Source organism: Marmota flaviventris, chromosome 6, assembly GCF_047511675.1.
Source record: "Marmota flaviventris isolate mMarFla1 chromosome 6, mMarFla1.hap1, whole genome shotgun sequence".
Lineage (NCBI taxonomy): Eukaryota > Metazoa > Chordata > Mammalia > Rodentia > Sciuridae > Marmota > Marmota flaviventris.
Window position 1 is genome coordinate 135,553,883 of NC_092503.1, and position 24,328 is coordinate 135,578,210.

Below are 24,328 nucleotides of genomic sequence, written 5' to 3' on the forward strand. Positions count from 1 at the left end.
ACAGTAATACCATAAAACAGAGCTTGTCAAAGTTAACAGACCCAGTTCAATTACTATGTCAATGTTGTGACAAAAATATAGGTGGGAGATTTGCTTTTATACTTGTGCTTCATAACTTCATTTTTCCATTAATGTTAATTAGTTTAAAATGTGCTAGCATTTTTTAGGGTTCAGCAAACCTAAATGGGACTGAAAAAAAAAGTTCATTTTGGGAAATTCAGTGTGACAGATAAGACAGGCCACAATAGGAATGGCATAATTTAATGGACAGCCACACATGTTCAATGTCAAGCCAACCTGGGTACAAATCCTATACCTGACTTATTTTGACAAAGCAGTCTAACCTCTCCAAACTCCTGTCTCCTCACCTGTAGAATGGCTATAACCACACCTGCTACACAGTTTTATCATCAGGACTAAAAGGAATGAGTGAAAACAGAATGCCTGGCACCTGGTCAGCGTTTAATCAATGTTGGTTGCTCTGATATCTTCACCATTATTAGTATTGTTGCCAGTCCTACAAGTTGGAACTTTCAAAAACTGTAAGTTATTAACTCAAGAACATACCCAAGTCCTCAAGAAGGATTTATACTTAAGAATTCCCATCTTAGAAGCAGGCTGAATCCTGCCAAGGAAAAAGAATTATGCCGAAAATATCAAGCAGATGTCTGCAGCTTTGGGAAAAGTGGCTATAGAGCACATTCAACCATCGGATGCAGGAAGAGGGCCCAGTCACTGCAGATACCAACCAGGTAAGCCTTCCATGAGAAGGGTCAGAACCACTCCAGGAATATGTCAATAGCCCTCCTCTGGGCAATGCAGCTCCCCATGCACACTTCACAGGGAGCACTGAACTCATGCAATTTGCATCCCAAAACCAGACCAGAAATGTAATTACATTTCAAAATCATTGGCCCTAATTAAAATAGCAGTAAACAGCAAGTTCTACTGCTTTTATTCACTCAAATTATTTTTACTGTGCTGGAGCTTCAACACAGGGTGCCACACAAGTTAGGCAAGCATTCTACCAAGGAATTATATTCCCACCACCTCCTACTCATTTCTTAGAGAAAAATATATGTCATTTTCCACATATGGTAACATGTGGAAAATATATGGTATATTAGCTAATATATGGTATATATTAGTTCATTTAAATGGTGGACCAAAAAAAGAGTATCTTCTTTTTTTCATATTTGCAGTTCCATCCTTTGTGTGCATGTATTTCTGGGGGCTGAACCCAGGGCTTGGACATGCCAGACAAGTGCTTAGTTCCCTGCCTTAAATTTTCCTTGATGTCTAGTATTGCATACTCTGTAGGTACACAGTCTTATGGTTGCCTGCATGGGGAAGGCTAGTCCTAATTTTTTAACAACACACATTTTATCTTCCTCAAATAAAATTTATCAGTGCTTCTTTCAAGTTTGTTCCTTTGGTATAAATGAACTGTTAGTGTCCTATGAGACACCTGGGTGGGGTCTGTGCTGAATCCTGTATACCTGTGCCTGGCCTGTATTAACACTGGGGGCTTCCCCATGCCACTGATGAAACCATGCGGCAAACCTACCATTCTCACTGCCAGGGAGGGCTTCTTTGTGATCAGGTTGTATATTCACTTCCCTAACTGCATGTTCTCGTGTGCTAACAATCCTCATGTACATCTTGCTTTTAGCTCCTATTAAGAAATAATACTTTGAAACAAATAGAAATAATCTTTTCAAATGCTACAGATGGAATAAATATTCATAGTGCATTTTAAAAAAAATAAATTGAATGATCATTCTTTGATTTATTGTTTTTAAATTTGTGTCTTAGTATGGTGGTTTACCTAAATTGAAGCATAACCAATTTACATATTGAAAGACCATCTTTACAAAGGTTAGCTAAGTATACTTTTGGTACATCATCGGTTTTAATACTGATTTGATTTGGTTGTCTATAATTTCAATTTTACTTGTCTAAAAGTCAAATAAAACTCTGCTTCCTTTTGAAGAAAAATTTTGGCAGCATCATAATGCATTGTGGTAATTGAGGATCATCCCTAAGTCCTGATTTTAATTACTGTTGTTTTCTTTTTAATAAGGTTCTTTATACTTATTTAAAGAATTGCCTTTGTATCTCTGGCAACCTTCTGCTTCGGAGCTAGCTGTGGTTTGGGGTTAGTTACTGAATCACAACCTGATAGCAGTGAAGAACAAATTGGCCTGTGTTATTTTAGAAGGACTGAATTGGGGATTTGCTGAATAGGTATGTGTTAAAACTATCCCCAGAAATGGAGGATTCTATGTGCCTCAATTTCAGGGAAGCATTTTCTTAAAACAGTAACATTTTCCAAGTACTATATACAAGGTCTGCACATTCTCTTTTTTCTTTTTCTTTTTTTTAATTGATTGTATTTTTTTAAATACACCACAGTACAATGCATTACAAATCTTATTATACATATAGAGCACAATTTTTCATATCTTTGTATATAAAGTATGTTCATGCCAATTCATGCCTTTATAGCAGTTGTAGGAGGAGGTAAGGAGTGGATGGGGAACCAATGAAACAAGATCAATCAAGAGTTGAAAACTTCATGTATAACTAAAAAACAAAATTAAAAAAAAGAGTTGATAACTGTTGAAACTGGATGATGGGTACAGGGGTTCATTAAACTACTCTCTCTACTCTTATCTATATTTGAAATATTCCATCATAACAAGTTTTTTAAATCCTGCTTATAACAAATTTATAGCACTATTTTAAATGACCTATCTATGTGTACAAAATAAATCTGTATCCATGTAATAAAGTTTATTTCAAGGGGAAAAAAAAGAAGAAATATTAATCATACTGGCAGAAACTTTAAAAAAAGTGGCGGCAGAAATAAACCTTGTTTAACAAGATTTTTCTCACTCTGGGAGTTTTTTCCTCTATCCATCATTGGAATCTGTCCATACCAAAAATGTCTATGTACCAGTACCTGGAATTAAGCACCCCATGAACAATAGAAGCACAGACCATTCTTCTAATGCTTCATGTTCAATATCCTGTCAATTACTTTATCAGGTCTGGTCTCCTTTAATTATCAAATTAACAAGCTTTGAGAACTTAACACTTTAGCTCAGACAGGAAAAAAAAGTTGTTTATCTCCTATTCAAATGAATATTCCTCTTTATTATTTCAATTTATTATTATTACATTTTAAATTATGAGGAAGCACAAATTAAATCTATTTCTCTAGGTGGGGCACTAGTAGTAGTGCTGATAATAATTACAATGTGCTGATAACTTTACTTACATATTTCCTTTAATGCTCATAACAACTCTAAGTGAAGACTGTTATTATGCCCTTTTACAGATGAGAAAACTGAGGCTCAGAGAGATTGAGAAACTTGCCTAAAGTCACTTGCCTAGTAAATGGGAGATCTTGAACTGAATCCAAGATGTTGAATACTCTATATCTTTATCTGAACCAATTAAAAGGAAAGAAGCTGGGGGTGTAGCTTAGTGGTAGAGCACATACTTTTAGCATGAATGAGAAAATGGATTTCATTCCCTGCACCCCAAAATGGTAGAGGGAGGTAAAGTTCTATAATAAATAGTGGAGAGAGAAATAAAAAAGTGCTAAGACTCAAATTTTTAAAAAAATGGCAGCAGAAGTAAACCTTGTTTAACAAGATGTTATTTTTTTAAAGTAAAAAGCAATATATCTTATAATTTTTAAAATTTAAACTATAATCATGAGGCCAAGGATATAGTCTAATGGTAAAGCACTTGCCTAAAGCATGCTTGAAGCCCTGTTCAATTCCCAGCACTGCAAAAAAAAAATATAAATAAATAAGATAATTAAGTAAATAGTAATTGCATCTTCTTGTTTCTTATTAGTATAGCCAAAATAGAGTGAAATTTTTTCTGGTTTGTGATCTTTTTTTTTTTTTTTTTTTTTTTTACAAAACCATATGTTCTTCACATAAGATTTTCATAGGACCAGTAATAAAAATACATGAATCATTTTCAAAAATACTTGAGGGTTTCATTAAATTTCTCAAGGGTCTTTCAAGGGCCTTTCGTATCTATCTATCCATAATCCTTTCATTCACATCTTTTTTTTCCTTTGACTTCCCTAATTAAAATGTTAATTGGTTTACCTGCCAGAATCTCATCTGTAAATGGCTTTTCCTGTGATTCCAGCCATCTTCCAATACTACTTATATTTCATCTTTTTGCAATTCATAAATGTTTCAGTGACTGCCCTAATTCATCTGTAAACATCACTGACATACTCCTGGTTTCTCAGTCCCAAACCATCTCCAGTTGGCAGACCCTGCTACATCCACATTTCTCATGTCCTACTCTTTCACCAGTAGCCACCAGAATCCCACTAACAGAGTGGGCTCCAATAGGGTCTTTCACCTTGGAACAGGTGGTAGAAAGAAACAGATACTCTAGGACATAGTGCTGAAAACACAGGCAGAGGAAGGAAAAAAGGAGAGAAAGGGAAACAGATAAATGTTTACATCTGGCAGGCACAGTATAATCTTGCACATATATGTTCTCCTTTTGCCTATACAATTAACCCATAAGACAAGTGATCTCCACAATGCCCCTATGAGGTGGGTATGAGAGTATTCTCCAAGTTAGAGGAGGAAACTAGGGTCTGAGGATGTAATTTACCCAAATGCACAGAGCTGATGAGTGGTCAACCTCTCAGTGCACACTGCCTGACTATAGTGCAGGGTGTTGTGCCATGTAGATCAGACAGTCACTGGTTTGGTTTCAAACATAAATCTTGCATAGATTATGAAACATTAAAAAAAGACAAGACTTAAATTCAGTTTGACAATCCCTGAAGTCTCACATCAGTCGGTGGGAGGAACTTCATTTTGTTGAGTGGTAATAACCACCTCCATTAGACCAGGATTGCTTCAAAAGTCTTTCATGTTTAAACAATTATACCTTATCTCTCCACAGAGAATAACATGGGCCAGACAGCATTGTGATCGCCAAGTGTACATGTCATCTGTGGAGTATCATAGTCTACAAATGCAATGGTAAACCAGATGATGTCACTTGGTGCCCCAACCAGAAAGGCCACCCAGAACCTGGTGGGCCCATGGATAGTGGCCAACAATCTAGCCATTTATGAACAGACAAAATGGTATTGTGCTAAACCTATAAAGCTCTGTTGAACAGGAGGATTACTTCATCCCCTGATTTCACAATGGACAGCTATTTTTTTTTTTCAGTAAGCTAAGGCTCTTATGCTCATCTAAAAAAAAAAAAAAGCCACAAAGCACCTTTGATACATAGAAATGCAAATAAAATATTGAGCTGTTTGATATTGGTTTTCTTTTTGTTTTTTTATATCGAGGATTGAACTCAGGAGCAATTAACCACTGAACCATATCCCCAGCCCTATTTGTATTTTATTTAGAGACAGGGTCTCACTGAGTTGCTTAGCACCTTACTTTGCTGAGGCTGGCTTTGAACTCGTGATCCTTCCACCTCGGTCTCCAGAGTAGCTAGGATTACAGGCATGTGCCACCATATCCAGCTTGGTTTTCCTATCTTTGATACGTCTTGATATTTCTAGAGCAACATGATTTGAAGTTTCTAGTTAGACTAATACATACTTTTTAAAAAGATTATTTTATTTACACATATATTATTTATATGGAAAGAAAGGAGCACTTTCTGCCCCTTGTGATTAAATAAAAACAAGTTCCAGTTATTTGATTTCTGTCATACATTTTATCATCCCCTAAAACACTAAACTATCTATTAATTCTAAGAATTTTAAAGGAAAATTCTTATTTATAACAAACCTTTTACACTAATACTGCTCTAATTCCATGCACTGAAAGATAACCTTGAATCTGCGTTTAATAATTGTTTTATACCAAACACAGAATATGTACTCTACAGCTTACTCCCGAAGGAGCGATCTGTTCTTGTTATAATAACAAAGGCACACATGTTCATTGATTTGGGAGGAAAAGGAGGGTCACAGCCCCATCTTGACTTGGTCAGTGGATCAGCTGCTCTTGAGACCTACGGCTCAAACAGCTTCACTTAAAGCTGCCGAAATTAGAATGCTTTTCTGCTGCACTGAGGCAAACATTGGCTAAAGCTTTATGAAAGACTTACTGCAAAGTAAAAGTAATGTATAAAGAAAAACGAGATCCTCTTCTTACAGATGACATTTGTCTAGATTCTGAGACAACAACATTTGGAAGTGAAACCATTAGAGCAAGGTTGCTCAGGCTCATCACTATAGACCTTCTGGAGGGATCAGTCTGTTATGAAGGACTCCCCTGTGCTGTGTGGAGTGTTCAGTAGTGATCTTTGCCTCTATATACTGGATACCAGGAGTATAACCCACTTAAATCATGACAACAAGAACATCTTCACAAACTGCCACATGTCCCTAGAGGGAGCAGTCACTTTCTTCCCAGTCTCCTTCCCACATTCCCAGTAGAGTACCACTAGATAAGGGTATAAATCTTGCCCTTAAAGCAGTAGATAAAGAATAATCTTTAGAAAAAAAACAAAGGAGAAAATTTCTTAAAATTTTACTGACTTAAGTAGTTAATTTCATCCATAAATTAGTTTTAAAAATTCTGAAGATAAATTTATGATACTAAATATGGTTAGACATTTCAGAAAACATTCTACAACTAAAAAAATAGTTCAAGACTATAACTCAAAACCACAAGTTCATGAACCTTAAAATGTCAGATTCTCTCAGTGAGGTGAATACTGTATTTAGACTGATATATATGATTTCTTATGAAGCCCATATTTAGAGGAATGTGCTATATCATCTAAAAATGGCTCAATATCTAAACAGAGGCAGCACACCATCCATTTGTGGTAGTCTCAAACTGCTAATTATGAGTCTATTTAAAGTACTTTATAACTTCTTATTGCCTAAGGACTTTTAATGTATTTTATAAAAATACATTATTTCCATTTCTTCTCATTGTAAGCTTGTTGATGATATTCATGATAGATTATATACTTTAATTTTTAATATTAAAATATAAATGGGATATAATGTTTTATTATTATTTCTCTGAAATATCTGAGAAGAATATTTCCTTTAGCCAAATTAATATCTTTTGCAAAAAACAAGAGCAACTGAAATGTTAAATTATCAGCTTCTTCACTTATTTCATTGGAAGGTCCAAGTACCCACCCTGCCTCACAGCAGTTAAGCTATTCCAGTTACAAGTCTAAAATTCAAACATATGTGATTTCCTCACATAGAACAATGTATATATCACTCCAAATTTTCAATATTATCTTTAGTCTCAGCTAACATCTGTGGGTTCTTAACCTTGGACAACTCAAGCTCATGCTGCATTAGTTTCTTCATCGACAGAAAAAAAAAAAGTAGGGGGCGAATGATCTTTAAATTTCTTTTTCTCTCAAAAATCCTGAGGACATTTTAGCAGAGTTGGCTGTTCTTTAGAAATCTTTTCAAAGGAAGAATAATATCTAATGGCTTATTATACCTGTTTAGTATAATATTTAGAAAATGTAAGTACATATGAAGTCTTATATACACATAATGAAATTTGTAAGTTCAACAAGGTAATCAAAATATCTCTAAAAGTACCTTAAAAGTGTCAAACCATTATGTCAAATGAACCTAAAAACAGCTAATAGATATATATTTTTCACTGTTTTGACACTCCAAGGATGATGATGATGATGATGATGATGATGATGACGACGACAACGACAATGACCAAACTACCCCGACTCCTCAACTTGGAAAAAATAAAAAAATGTCATACAAATCAAAATGAGTACAGGCACCAGACTTTAAGTAGTATTTATTACACTCTCATGGAAATCTGGAGACAAAGGCTATTCAGCAGCTGAAGAGCTCCTGGAAGAAGACAGTGGTGATGATGTCTTTAAAGGCCCCATAATCACAGAAAAGGTAGTGCAGTTACATGTGACAAGTGGAAGAAAAAGTTGGTTAGGGGTCAGACCACATAGCAGGAGAAACAAAAGAAAAAAAATACTGAAAACAGAGAATACTTTACCTAGAGCTCAGTAAATTACCCATTCTTTTTTTATTTTATTATTTTGAGATTTTTGGTGATGGGTATTGAACCCAGAGCCTCATATATGTAAGGCATGTAAGTCCTCTACCACTGAGCTACATCCCCAATCCCAAATACCCGATTCTAAACACTTAAAGATAGAGAAAAAGAAAGAGTGGGAGAATGTAAGAAATATACTGTCAGCTTAGAGTGTGACTTCTTACTCAGGCTAGAGGTATTCAGATATGAAACCAATCACTATGTGGCTCACTGATCGTAAATTAATGGCCTATGAGGTAGGTTCACTTAGCCAAACTTTACCTCCTCAAGACTATATAGTCAGCATTTTCAGAGTGGGAACACAGCCTGCCCACATGGGGCAGCACTGAATTTCATTGGGCACACTCTAGGCCTGCACTTTCTTCACCAGAACATGGACCTTGGGAAATCTTGCAGAAATCTCAGTCACAGAAACCCAAGCCACTAATTCCATAATCACATTTAAAACTGAAAAATCACATTCAAAGAATAAGAATGCTCGATATTACACCTATTTACCCTTTAATCATGATGGCTTCAGTCATCAAAGTTAGGAAATTAAGTTTAACTTAATCATTTAAAAGATAGGTTATATCTATTTTTTCACTTCCCCTTTAATTATCATGTAAATTATTTTATTTATTTGGAAAAACTTTATTAATATGAGAACTTCATAAAGTTCACCAAAATCACATTCATTAAGCTAAAATATGCTAAGAATGGAGACACAATGAGCAAGTTGGTGACATTTATCTAAGTGACAAATAGTAGGTTTTTCTTTATTGGTACCCAGGACACTCAACCACTGAGCCATATCCCCAACCCTTTTTATCTTTTTTTAAATTTTGAGACAGGGTCTCACTAAGTTCTGGAAACTTACTAAGATACCAAGGCTGGCTTTGAATTGGCAATCCTCCTACCTCAGCCTCCAAGATGCTGGGATTATAGACATACACTACTGCACCTGGCTTTACTTTCTAATGTAATAAACAATCAAAACCATAAGTATTATTATTAGGTTCAGTAAATATTTTTATTTGGTTTTAATGTTTTAATTTGCAGAATAATTTTAAGAGTCTATTTTATTACCATAAATAATATATTTCAAAAGAAATTCAAATATACTGTGAGCTATTTCAGAATAATTAAAAATCTTTTCATATTTTTCCCATGGCTTAACTTACATAATTGACACGATATCACAGTCTCAACTATTTAGCATTTTGGAGAAATTTAACCACAAAGACAAAACAGTTTTGGAATGTCAATTTCCTTACAGAAATTAGTTCACAATAAGAAACATGACCTTTTTTCCTACGTAGAGGGTATATAAATCTGTATTTCCACTAGGATGGAACATCCACATCTGTGGCCAATAGAACACTTGCTTTATATAAATGTAAATAGATAGATGTGTGTATCTCCATACCTAGGTGATACAGAATTCCAAGTTTGAAGAGGCAATATGAGAGAAAGAAGCCTTTCAGATATAGAATCAGTTTTGCATAATTTTTTCATGAAAAATCCTTTGAATTAATAAATAGTATATTCTTTATTTTAAAAAAACTTAATGCTTATGAATAAGAGAACCTTGTTAATATCTATAAAGGTCAGTATGTAATACATAGTAATATTTACTCATAAAGCATACATTTGCAAGCCTTACAGAATATAGTTTTAAAATAATTTTAAGTATTATTCAGTTCCCTGTAGACTCTATTACTAATGTGTCTGCATCTTATGCAGAGTAAGCCTAAAGCATGGAACATTGGTAGTGTTGCTCTCTGAAAGAGTGAATAGACAGCTGACTTAGGGATACAGAGGTCAGGTCACTGGATCACTGGCTTTCTTACCTAGATCAATGATTCCAACTGTTCATTCTACGCAAGTGCAAGGTGATCGCAATCATTTACAGATGCATTATAAAGTTCTCATAACACTGTAGATACACTTTAAAAGAATGTCTACATAAATAAAGTTTTTTAAAAAGAAAGAAAATACAGAAGGATGGGAATGGATAAAAGACATTAATTCTAAATAAAGTCTTAAATAAAAAGAAGAAAAAAGAAATAGAACCCCCAAAAGATTGGAATGGACAAGAGACTAAGAGAAAACGAGAAAATGTCAAAGCTAAGGACCTGGGGTTGCTGTGAAGAGCTAAGCTGCAGAACTCTAGTCAGGACTAGCTCCTTTGGCTCCATAACTCCCTGACAATTAGCTTTCCTTTAGAGCACGTGGCCACTCAAGTACAGCAGTGAAGGACATCAGAACCCCAACTGACCAAAATACTTCTGAAATTCAGCTGAAGGCTGTCCTTATTAACACTTTGACTTTAACATTTGTTGGAAATCTATATAAAAGTCTACCTTACTTCTTTGGGAGAAACCCACAATAAACTTAACTGAAAGTTTCTTGGATGTTGAAGATCTACCTATGGCTGGGACAAGCAAATGTTTTCTTAAACACCCAGACAGTAAATATTTCAGGCTTTGCAGACTACAGGCATTGATGACATGTAAACGAATGAGCCTGTGTTCCAATAAAACTTTATCTACCAAAAAATAACTCAGTGGATTGAATTTGGCCTATAAGCCATAATTTGCCAATCTCTGGTCTAGAATATTTTATATTAAACATACTTCCGGGGCTGGAATTGTGTCTCAGTGGTAGAGTGCTCCTGTACCATGTATGAGGCACTGGGTTAGATCCTCAGCACCACATAAATGAAAAATAAAGATATTGTGTCCACCTAAAATTAAAAAATATATATATTAAAAAACACTTCCATGCTTTTTAAAGTCAGAAATTCTCAATGACCTTGTCAATTATTTTTCATTAGAGAAAATGTGTATGTGCCCCCCCCAAACAACATTAACTTGAGCTCTACTAATTGGGCATTTGTGATTGTACCTTTGAACAGACTGAGGTTTACCACCACTCTATCTTGCAAAAGCAGTGCTTATTCTCTGTGATAACAGGGCCTGAGAGGACTTGTGTATAAAAGCTCAAGAAAACAAACTCACTCACAAATCTCAAAGCAAGTTGTAGGTATACAAACTAAGATGATTAAAAACAAATTGTATCTGTTTATAAAGTGTTCAAACTTAATCATTATTTCAAAATAGTTTTTAGCTTTAACTAGTATATATCTCAAATCAGTACAATAATATTTCTTTAAAACTATCCTATAAATTTCTATTGTTCTCTCATTCGAACCACCTAGCTTTCAAGTCAGTGAAGTTTTAATGAAGCATAAGATACTCATTCATTTAAAAAGTTTCACTGAATGTTTATTAGCAGACAGACACTGCTTTAGAAGTTGGAGATTTAAGAATACAACACAGTCCTGCCACTAAGAGGTTCTCAGTCTGTCAAAGAAATCTTCTCAGAAAACAACAATGAATCTTCAAGAACAATCTTATTGTCAGGCTAATTGTTATTTTATTTTTATTTACTTATTTATTTTTGTGGTATTGGGAATGAATTCAGGAGTTCTGTACCACCGAACTTCATTCTGAGCCCTGCCTCCCTTTTATTAAATTTTGATAAAGAGCCACTGAGTTGTTGAGGTTCTCCCTAAGCTGCTGAGGCTGGCCTTCAACTTATGGTCTTCCTGCCTCAGCCTCTTTAAGTCCCTGGGACTAGGGTCGTGTGTTGGCCATTAGGTTAACTTTACTTTTCTTTCTTTTTGGTACAAGGGATTGAATGCAGAAGTTCTTAACCACTGAGTCACCTCCCCAGCCCTTTTTATTTTCTGTTTTAAGTCAGGGTCTCACTAAGTTGCTTAGGATCTCACTAAGTTACTTAGGGTCTCCCTAAGCTGCTGAAGCTGGCCTTGAACTTGCAATCCTCTTGCCTTAGCCTTCAGAGTCATTAGGATTATAGGCAATTACCGCTCCACCTAGCTTCCGATTAACTTTTAATATGAAAATTAATTTTTAAGTTCCAAGAAATGTTATAAGAAAGTAGATTAGCTGTTGCCTAGCACTGGGAGTTTGAGGAACACTGAAATAATTGTGAGTGGGTACCAGGCTTCTTTTAGAAGGCATGAAAATATCCTAAATTTGAATGTAGTGGTGTTTGTAGTACTATCTGAATATAATAAAATTCATTTAAGTATAAAAAAAAAGAAATGGTGTAAATATTAGGAATTAGATATTTTATCAAATTAAGCATTAACATCAGTTTCACATATAGCTCTATATTTCTGCATTATTTACTTATATAAATGGAGTAAAAATATGGAAAACACTGATTTCTAGATATGTAGTAAAACAAATGGTGTGTGCTACAAAGTCAAGTTTTTAACAAACATTTAAGAGAAGCCCAAGTTGCAGAACAATACCTACAGGATAACTCCTCTTGGAAAGGACCAAAGAAACATGGAACATCTCTGAAGGACTGCTCACAGAGGTACTGGGGATGGTTATTCTTCTGCTCTCCTGACACCCTCACATGCTAAGCAAGAACTTTACCATCAAGTTACACTCCCAGCCCAAATGTACAAGTATTAGGCTTTCCTTATGAGATGTAAACAAAGAACAGGGGTGGGAGGTTATCTTCAAATTCATCTTTTTACTCTAAAACCTAAGAATGCTTTTTCCTCCCCTATCCTGATTTACAATTAGTCCCCCATCCACCTAGAAGGAAAAGTTAAAAAGGAGAATACAGAAACCCAAACAATGTGTATAAACATGATTGTGAGAAAAGAGGCAGAGATTATCATTCACTATACAGATTCCTTGAGCACCCCACATACCAGATGCTGCAGGTAAGAACAGCTAAGATCTCCCTTTTCCTTTTCCCCTTACTCACAACATCCAGAACCACAAATTAATTAAAGAAATGCTTCTGGCTGCTTAGGCAACACAAATGACAGGCTAGCATATTATGCTTTAACAGTCCATCATGGGGATTTTTAACTTAAGCAACTGTAAAATAAAAGTGTACTGACGCTAAAGATACTTTATAAACCTGTCACTTTAATCTTTCTTCATGACTTGATGGTTTAATTAGGTGGCTATACAATGCCATAAAGTTTCACTAAAAAAAATTATAAGCATTACTAGTTGCTGGATATGAAACAAATCATAACACTGGGCTTTTATTCTCAGACTATCAGACTAAATGATAGTGAAATTGAATAAAACTTCTTAGAATGAGATTAGATAGCTATTTTTACTTTGTAAAGAGTGTCTTTGCTTGATTAGGATTTCTTGTGTTTCACTATATCAAGAAGTAAGATGGGAGTGCACAGCTTATTTAAAACCTAATGCCGGGAACAGAGAGCTTCCACAAAAACTATGACAAAAGGAAACAAGGTGATACAAACAAACAAGGTTTTCTGAAAGAAGAAACTGATGATGCTTCTAACTACAAGAACTGATTTCAAATTTCTTTAAAAATTTACTCTGACAGCATAGCCATTTCTGGGTGTCTATTTCATGAAATGTAAAAAACAAACCAAACCAAACCACTAAGTATCCAATTGTTTGAGTCTATTTGTGAACAGGAGTGACTTCCAGAAAGAACCATTAGTTTACTCCTTTTTCCTTTGCATTCACATGGAAATTTTAGTTGGAAAACAAGCTTGATAAGACCTATTAATGAAAATGGTAAAACTGGAACCCTGCCCAGTTTTTAATGTTGAATTAAAAAAAGAAGACCCATAAACCTGATAAGAAAACAAGGTCAGATTTATACTTCTTCATTTATTACTTCTGACATTTCTAATGGTTAAGTGTAAAATTTTTCACAGGGTACAGAACATATGAAAAGGTAATTGCTGCTAAAGTCTAAAATTCTCTTTTCAATTATTATTTACTGACCTCTTCTGGGACTCTCATGATTGAAGAGAATGCCATTCACTGCAAAGAGATTATATGCCTCCCGGAAGTTCACCACAATCCAATAAGCATACAATTTTGCTGCCCCTGTTGAATTAATTTTTTAAAAACAAATTAAGTTTAATATAAAAGACAAGGATTTTCACTTATCTTAAAGAACAAAAATTACAGTTTGTTTCAAAGTAGCAAAAAATGTGACTCAAAAGCCAAAAGAAAAAAAAAATTCCTATGCCAGTTAATCAGGTTCACCAGGAAATATTTAATAATTTCCTACTTTTGTAATAGCCACAGTTTGTTCTCTCACCATCTAATTGTTTCAACTGTACTGTGTGCAACTGCGATATATCAAATTCTCCTTTCTAGGTAGTTTTTGTTTGTTTGGTTTTAGGTTTAAAGAATTAGAAAGGAAAAAAATTGGGGATCTTAACATTTAGATGTTTTGAAATTTTATCACTAAAGTCTTTCATGAATAGTCTCTTTACAAATATATTAAATGTGATAGTAATATTTTTTCCCTAAGGGTTTGGGTTCAGGGGAAAACTTTTATGAGAGACATAAAAAACATGAAATCTTATCACTTCAGCACAATTTCAGAAGTTTAGAAAAAGAATAATGTTGGGTCTAATTTTTCTTTTAAAGTGATCTGTATAGAAGGGTTGAATGAACACAGATTGGTGAAGTGAGGTGGTAATTTTACCCCGAAGGCAATTGCAGCAAATACTTGTAGTTAGCAATGTATAAAGGTATGCTTCTCAACAAGTCTAGTCACTGTAGTCTATCTTAATGTTAATCTCACACCCAAATGACTTCAGCTGTGAGACATGAACAGAATGAAAGCAGAGCAGAAACACGCCCCCCACACCCACAGAGCTCCCTTGCAGGCAGACAGCAGTGCACACATGGGTTCTCACCATAGGGCGACCGAGGATAGAATGGGGTAGTTTCCTTCTGGGGTATTTCTTGCACTTTCCCATAAAGCTCACTTGTTGAGGCCTGATAGAACTTCACAGAGTTGATAAGGCCACAGGTCTTAATTGCATCCAAAAGCCGCAAAGTGCCAATCCCATCAACATCTGCAGTATACTCAGCTAAGTCAAAAGAAATCTGGAAAGAGAGGGCAGAGATGTGGCCAAATCAGTGGGGTGAGGAAGACTACAGTTTCATACACCGTGAAGCATCATGTGGGTGAGGAAACACCATCGTTTTCAAACAGCATAGCAATAAGAGTGTGGATGTCGTCTACTTCTAATATCAAATGGCTGGAAAAATATTTTAATACCCACTCATTACCTATGGTAATGTGAAGAACAGTTTAACCACCCTTATATTAACATCCCATTCTAGGTTGAAGCCCTGGGGCACTACTTATCACAAGGCAAAGCTCTGCTCCTAGAAGATGTTCCTTTAAAATTCAGTTTGGACTAATTTCTTGAGCGTGGCTCATATTTTTCACATTTCTAATGAGTTCCAATTGATTATTTTGCACTGAGAAGATTGAGAACATGTGCTTTAGAATACAGTTGATTTTTAAATGGACTGTTTTGTTTTCTCTAAACTAAGAAGCAAGAATGACTTTGTAGTATTTTGCAAGCATATGTAATTTTTTTAACGTTTCACTTCTTTTTTTAAAATTGCTTTTATTTTTTAAATACATGAAGCGGAATACACCACAATTCTTATTACACATATAGAACATAATTTTTCATATCTGTTTGTATATAAAGTATGTTCACACCAATTCATGTCTTCATACATGTACTTTGGATAATGATGTCCATCACATTCCATCATCATTGCTAACCCTCTGCACCCTCCCTTTCCCTCCTACCCCTCTGCCCTATCTAGAGTTCGTCTATTCCTCCCACGCTCCCTCTCCCTACCCCACTATGAGTCACCTTATATCAGAGAAAAGATTTGGCATTTGTTTTGGGGGGATTGGCTAACTTCACTTAGCATTATCTTCTCCAACTGCATCCATTTACCTGCAAATGCCATGATTTTATTCTCTTTTATTGATTAGTAATATTCATTATGTATATATGTCACATTTATTTTTATTTTATTTTTTATCCATTAATCTACTGAAGGGCATCTAGGTTGATTCCACAGGTTAGCTATTGTGTGTGAATTGTGCTGCTATAAACATTGATGTGGCTGTGTCCCTGTAGTACGCTGTTTTTAAGTCCTTTGGAAATAGACCGAGGAGTGAGATAGCTGGGTCAAATGGTGGTTCCATTCCCAATTTTCCAAGGAATCTCTATACTGCTTCCCATATTGGCTGCACCAATTTGCAATGCCTCCAGCAATGTATGAGTGTGCCTTTTTCCCCACATCCTCGCCAACACTTATTTTTCATAATAGCTGCCATTCTGATTGGAGTGAGATGAAATCTTAGAGTGGTTTTGATTTGCAATTCTCTAATATCTAGTGATGATGAACATTTTTCATATATTTGTTGATTGATTGTATATGTTTTTATTATAAGGCACAGTGCATTCAGCAATATACTAATATACATATGAATTGACTTCTTAGAGAATCTTGAGAATCTTTCAGTTCTTTACGTTTTTTAAAAATACATTTGACTGATACACTTTCTTAAGTCATCTCTACACTTAATAAACAAGTTAACCTAATATTAAATGTTCTAAAATAATAAGTCTTTGTCACTATTCACTGCTTTGTGAATGTCCTCAATCTTCACACTACGAAACTTCTCACTGAGGCCAACAGCACTTTTTGTTTCTTGGTCCTGAGTGGCCCCTGAGCAGAAGCTGTGGCCTGAACACAGGATTACTTGGGCAACTGGGAAATTGCTCACTAGGGACTCAACCAAGTCTACTAAATTCATGTCATCTAGGCTTGTGAGCAAAGCTCAGGTTGAAGCAAGAAAGAAAAGATATGTCTCACCCTAATCTTTCAAAGCCACAAAGGCAAATTGAAGGCCATTTTATTTTTTTTAAATAATAGTTTATTGAGACATAATTTACATACCATAAAATTCACCATTTTAAAGTTTATGGTTCAGTGGTTTTAGTATAATCGCAACATTATGCAATCATCATTACCATCTAATTCCAGAACATTTTCATCACCCCAGAAAAGAAACTCTGTACCCAATAGCAATCACTACCCAGCCCTTAATTCCCACTCCAACCCAGACAGCCACTAATCTATTTTCTGTCTTTATAAAATGTCTCTAGCTACTGGGGACATTTCCTAAAAATGGAACCATACAATAGGTGGGCTTTTGTGACTGGCTTCTTTAATGTAATGCTTTCATTTCTTTTGGAGATTCATTACACACACACAAACACACACACACACACACACACACACACACACACACACGAATGAATGGAGTTGCCAGGCTGTTTTCCAAAGTGCCCACACCATTTCATTCTCACCAGCAGTGACTAAGGGTTCTAATTTCTCCACATCCTAACCAAAACTTGTTGTGGTTTGTCTTTTTGATTATAGTCATGCTAGTGGTTTAAAGTGGTATCTAATTGTGGTTTTGATATGCATTTTCCTGATGACTAATGATATTGAGCATCTTTTCATATGTTTATTGGCCATCTATATGCGTTCTTTAAAAATGTGTATTTGAATCCTTTGCCCATTTTTAAGTTGGGCCATTTGTCTTTTCATTATTGAGTGGATACAGGTCCCTTATCAGATATATAACTTGCAATCTTTTCCTCCCACTGTGAAGGTTGTCTATCCATTTTCTTAATGGTGGCCAGTGAAGCAAAAAAATATACTTTGTATTTCATCATTTATATTTTTGGTGTCATATTTACAAACACTTTGCTTAACTCAAGATCATGAAGATTTTACCTCTGTGTTTTATTCTCAATGTTTTATATTTCTGTCTCTCATATTTATTTCTACAATCTATTTGAGTGAAGTTTTGTATATGGTTTGGGGGTCCAACTTCACTGTTTCTAGATGGATACCCAGTTGTCCCAGCACCATTTGTTGGAAAGGCTATTATTTCATTGTTGAATGGTCTAGATGACGGGCTGTTTTGTTCTCAGGAAAAGCAATGGCCCTATGTTGAAAGAACAGAGAACTGAGAAGACCTCAAGACTGGAGATATCAATAGCTACAAGAAAACAAGCCAGTTTTACTTAGGTCCATATGGGGCAGACATAACACACAATAGTTTCTGTGAATAGATTATTTAATCCTAAAAACAGATAAGCACTTAAAGTGGGACAAAGAAGTTATAGTAAGAGGTAGAGTAGCATATTTTACTCATGGTGAATGTGATCTATGTTGTATATATTACATATCTACATGATATTCAGGGTAAAAAATATGTCCCATTAATCTTAGGAACTTAAGAAATTCATTATTCAGAGGACATACTCATAGCAAAGGATTTAAAGCAGTTAGGCTGAAGCTAGCAGATGAGGCAGAAGGTGGTGTGGTGGGGGTAGCAGTCTGTCTACAAATTTTGACTACATCAAGAATACAGCATACATTACATAATCAAAATTTTGGAGGATAAGACTGACAAAAATCTAATAGTTTACAAAGTTTTTTTAAAACATAAAGTATCAAATTGAGTAATTTCCTTTTTTTAAAAAAAAATCAAAACAGTACTTTATAGTTTTATCAACTCCTAAAGGTTATGATCCTTAAAACTTTGAGAGCTCATGGAGTTACAGCCCACTGGCTGAATATGGCCAGCTGCCTATTGGGGAATTAAAAGTTTCATGAGATACAGCCACATTCAGTCCTTTACACATTTTCCATGGCTGTTTTGGTGGTATGACCACAGAGTTAAATAGCTGTTACCTAAAATTTGTATTTCTCACAAAACTGAAAATATTTATTATCTGGTCCTTAACATAAAGTGCTCTCCAATGCCTAAACTAAGTCAGTAATATCTGAGAGCCAAGTGGATTATTTAAAAATTTTATTATTAGTTTCTGTGTCCTCTCAGTGTAGATGCTCCCGACTTGTGATGGGATTACATCCCAGTACACCATCTTAAGTCAAAAACACATTTAATACACTGAACACTCTGGCTGAGCTACACAGGACACTGTGGAGTGTGGGTTGTTTCCCCTGGTGACCATGTGGGGCTGACTGAGAGCTGTAGCCGATGCCACTGCCCAGCATGGAGAGAGGATGGGACCACATATCACTAGCCAGAGAAGAGATCCAAATTCAAAATTCAAAGTATCATTTCTACTGAATGTATAATGCTTTTGCACCACTAAAAAGTTGAAAAATCCTAAACTGGGGACCATCTGAGCCACAGGGTAATTATGGAGTATGTTTCTAGTTACAAAAAAAGAGCTGCATTTTTAGAGACATGAAAATTTAGTTAATAAAAAATATTTTAAAACATTGAGTATACATAAATTAATTAATGAAATATATTATTTAAATAAATGCATTTAATAAATTGCTAATAAATTTATTTTTTATTGTTCACTGATGAAGAAATCAAGACTGATTTTAAAAAACAAACAAACAAAAAAAACCCATCAAAACCATTTTGGTTTTGGGTTTTTACCCCAGCCTACAAAATAATGCCTAATTCCCTTTCTAGAAATATCTTCTTCCCTTGGCTGCTGGGTCTTCACATTCTTCCAGGTGTCTTCCCCCTTCCTTGGAAGCAACTCTTCAGGCTCTGGTGCTGTCCCCATGGTACCCAACATCTCTGCTCCAGCAACAGGATTCAGTGTAGAGCCTTTTCTCTTTCTACCCACCTTCTCTATATGTGTCATAAAACCAAATTGCCATCTCAATATTGTTGTGCAGTTGGCTCCAAGGGCTCAACTCCCTGATCATTTGCCTTGTATATTCACAGAAAAAATTAGCTTTTCTCATCACTTCCAGACAAGCTCCCTAATGTAGATCACCATCACATTTAACAGCAACTAACACAACAGCCTCCACCATTTCAATTACACCCCTCTACCTGGTCCCTCAAGTACTATTCTCTTTTCTCACTAGTGACCCAGCCTCTCTGGCTACCCAGTGTCCTCACAGTTGTGCCAGCTTTTTCCTGCCTTGAGCCCTTATCCTGGCTATCCCTGCACTGTACGCATGAGCTCTTCATTACCTCTTTTCCCCTCCTTCATGTCTGTTACTCCCTCTAGAACAACTCAATGCTTGTCACCTCTATCTGTCCAGGCCATTATCCTGCATAATTTCTTCATTGAACTCTTTTATTGTGGCAGAAATAGGGACCTCAAGAAGTACAACTGTGCTAAATTTTTATGTGGGACTCCACTTTGGAATCTAGTGTGAGGGAAATAGCTCCAGCCAAGAGGTGCCCAGTGAAAGTGGTTTACCAGATCTTCCTAAAGTTCCCTTGTACTTTCTCTTCACACAGAATACTTTTACTTCTAAACACCCATAAGAATATATATTTTTAAAATTCTGAAATCTACTAAAAGCAAAAGCTAAGGCAAACTAAAAGAAACACACACACACCAACTTCCACGACCCTTACGCTCTCGACTGTAAATTTACCGGGGCAGGGGCCTTCACTATTATCTGTCAGGGATATTTCCTAGGATTGCACCAAGTCAAAAAGCATCTAAAATTTTTAAATGAAAAGACATTTGAAAAAAAGTTCTGTTTACATATAAATTAAATATGGTATACATTCATTCCACAAATGCTAATAAAATCATTGCCTTCTAAAGTATAAATGAATTGGGGAAATATATGAATAATAATTAAGTAACAAAAGAAATTCAAGCACAGTAAGAGAGAACTGCCTCACAAAGTGATGAATTGTTTGCAGGCTTTCAGCTGAAACAACACACAGAATGAAGGGAGGAATTTAAAGAAGGGAAAAATTACTTATAGCATACTTTGTTTGCCTCTCCAAACCCTTAAGGTTCCTTGGTACAGCCCCCTGGGGATTTGGCCTCCAGGCCTGATTTCCAACCTACCTCCATTCACACCAGCACTGCCTGAGGGCTTGGGCCTTTTGCTCCTCCGTTTGTTTGGGATATTTTGCCTACACTTCTCTTTCTTTCTCCAGAGTCCTTTCTGAAGCTGGCCACCTAGAACAAGTGCTTTCATCCCATTCTCCCCAGGCCAGTGCCACCTCACAGCACTCCCCACATTCCAGTACCCCTATCCTCCTGTGTCAGGCCAGCCTGTAAGCTCATTGCAGATAGGAGCTTTGCTTATTTCTTTCTTTTTCTTGTTTTTCCTACAACAAAGAAGAGTGTCTGTTGCAGAGAGAAGGTACTAGGGAATTTTATTTGAATGAAGCACTGAAGTACCTCATTACACAATAAGACAACAAATTTTACATATGGAGCAAATTACAATTTAAAATCTCAATGAATAAGCCATGTTTTCTGACTACAAATGTCATATCAGAAAAAGACTTGTCTGCAAAAGAACTAAATGTGGTAAAAGATAACCAGAGACCAGAAAAAGGCTTCCTCTAACATTTGATCTGAAGACACATGAGGAGGCTCAAGATACCCAGGAGCTGGAAATGCCTAAGACCACACAAGCAGCAGCACTGTTCACTGCTCCTCTGTGGGTGAAAGTTATTAATCAAAGAGAGCAACAATAAAACATTGCTTTCCATCCTGAATTAGTCTTTCCCTGTTAGCAGGAGTCCAGCAGAGCTGACAATTTACTTAGCAGCCGGGGCCAGATGCAAATCTGTTTTTCCAATGCTGGGCAGAGTCAGGCAGGTGAGAGTCTAGCTTGGCAAGAAAGGAGGGCATCTAAAAAGGTGCTGCCTTACCACACGTGGGCAACAGGGCCTGAGTATAGAAAACACAAAGGTGAAAAGAAACAGAACCTCATCCTCCCTGCTGCCCTGCCTCTGCCTTCTGGGTGTAGATGAGAAAGAGCTATCAAGAAGCTACAAAAAGATGTTACAGCAACTGACAGAGGCAGGGTGAGAGGGCTGCAGAGTGTGTGCACCCAGACAGACTAAAAGGAGAGTCAGATGACAAGGACAGATCAAAGATGGGCTCATGGAGGAGATGGTCACATGAGGAAGTAGAGATGTAGGGATGTGAGCTATTTTAATAGAGGGTGGGGGATCAACACGAGCAAAATGGGGAAAAATGCACTGGCCACTGTTCAGAAATAAAAAGTCCTGTATTTACATACATGAAAGCAGAGGCTATTCTGAAATAGTCTATCTCTGCAAATCCATAGTTTGTTCAGGGGCCTCTGTACCCAACATTGCCTCTGAAGCAGAGGGTAGTGTCATTACTCTGAGTCTCATCTTTCAGTAGAGATTTCAAGCCTCCACTCCAGTGGCCCCCAGCCCAGCCCAAGTCTATTTAGTTCAGAAAGTATTATTCCTCACTCTATAAACCCAACTTTATAGGATTTTTTCATTACCTATTGCAATTATATTTTGGTTCAAAAACATTTATAATTACAGTTTGGAACATCAACCAATCATAAGGTTGTTACTCTACCAAAGTGATGAATTCCAGCCAGACTAAACACATGTGATATCTTTCTTTGTCTTTATATGCTCAAAGGTAAATTAAGATGTACTTCCCATTAAGTATTTTGAAATACCCAAAGTAGAATAAGGGTTCTCATAGGGAAACATAACTTCCATTATATAAGACAAGGTAACAACCCCAGAAGACACCATGCTTCAAGGACTCAAAGTCACACTGCAGTTGTCTGTTGGCCTGCTCCCCACACTGTGAGGCCAGAGTTTTACATCTTTTGTGCCTACTGCTCAGGATACAGGAGGACAAAAAATATTTGTTCAATGTTGAGTATTTATATGAGTTTCCATTCTTAGCCATAAAAGGGAATTGAAATTCCTACTAACCAGAGTATAAAGGACATAGGGTACTCTATTCTAAAACATTCCATAGGTTTTTTTGTTTTGTTTTGTTTTTAAATAAGGGCTTAATTCCTGCTCCAGAAGGCCAACCTCACTGTAATACCTTACTTAAACTGTTGGCTTCTCTTATTTACTGATACCACAAAGAAGATTAGTGGCTCAAGAGCATTCATTGAGTTTATGACTCTTTATTTCTAAGATGCTGGGACTAGGTTTTTTTCTCCAATTCAGTGATAACTCTTTGGTCACAATTTCTTGCTACTTTTACATTTTCTAAGACTCTCTGGTCCCATTCCTTTAAATCTTTCCTAAAATGTTTTCTCAAAACAAATATTAAGTTTGAAACAGATATTTAAAATTAAAAAATTATTTTCATTAATTTAAAACAAATATTAAACTAAATTCTCAGTTTTATAAAAAAAACTTAATGATACCTTGTGACTCCAATGGTCAGACATCTATTCTCTGTTCATTTCACATAGGTTCATCAGTTGGTGATAAATACAGGGAAATCTATCATGAATTCTATATAAGGACATGGCTCCAAGTTTCATTTGTGTCCCTCACTGCTTTGAAGTGCCAGTGGTGATGAGGACCATACAGACTCTATAACTTATTGCAGCACATTACTGCATCACAAACCAGTCTTTTAAATATGCAATATTAACACAATAAGAGAGTTAGTTTCCTCTGTAATGCTAAGTGCTTTGCTTTATACTTTAAAAACATAATTCTAAGAATAGACATGGGTCTTGCCAGGTTGTTGAAGGAACCCAGGGCAAGGAAAGGAAAGAAAGAAAAGGTTAAGCCTATCTGTTCTACAATGAGCAGTAGTAACAATGTTTCAGTAATTTTGGAATGTGATTAAAAAAGAAAACCTCCTAAGTCTCTTAAAACGCACATCCAACCATATTCAAAAGCTTTCATCAGCCATTTTTAGTTCTGGATGTATATAGCACGAACACATTATTTTTACATTTCTATTGCTCTATAGTTGGAATTATGAGATTCTGGACCTCAATGACAAAGTATCATAAGTAGCCAGTACTTACAATGAAAGTACAAAAGTAGCCAGGCATGGTGTTGTGTGCCTATAAACCAACTACTCCAGGAACTGAGGGAGGAGGTGATCAATCTCTAGGCCAGGTTGGGCAATGTCATAAGACCCCATATCAAAAAAAAAAAAAAAGCACACAAGTACCCTAAGACATTAATCTAAATCAGAAAGTGAACAATCAAACTGGCTTTGAAATACCTTATGTGATTTAACAACTTTATTCTTCTGAAAGATCCTGATCATACATACCAAGATAGTCTAATGTTCCCAAGTTCTCTGCTGGCACAGGGTAATTGCACAAGTGGGACTGGAGGGTTCACTGTGTCGGGGATATTAAGCCAAAGGCCTTGAAATATCAAACCAAAGGGTTAAAAATATTCATTGAAGACAATCTTACAGATGACTACAGAATATTATCATTCAGATTATGGTAATTTGGGGTGCTCTCCATACAAACTAATGAAAAGTCACTTCAGTTGGGCATAAGGGAAGTGAAACACAACAATTACCTTATATTCCTCAC

The 24,328-nt window shown here is 35.9% G+C and overlaps 1 protein-coding gene across 1 annotated transcript in view; it reads right to left on the reverse strand.

Annotated features, from left to right (window-relative positions):
• The window catches only part of Gmds (GDP-mannose 4,6-dehydratase), a 625,359-nt gene that overhangs the window by 327,343 nt on the left and 273,688 nt on the right, over positions 1-24,328 (reverse strand). Inside the window, exons 5-6 of the mRNA XM_027954821.2 lie at positions 14,839-15,031; positions 13,910-14,014 (exon numbers count right to left, since the gene is read on the reverse strand). Coding sequence (XP_027810622.1) covers positions 13,910-14,014; positions 14,839-15,031 — 298 coding nt within the window. The remainder of the gene's footprint in view (positions 1-13,909; positions 14,015-14,838; positions 15,032-24,328) is intronic.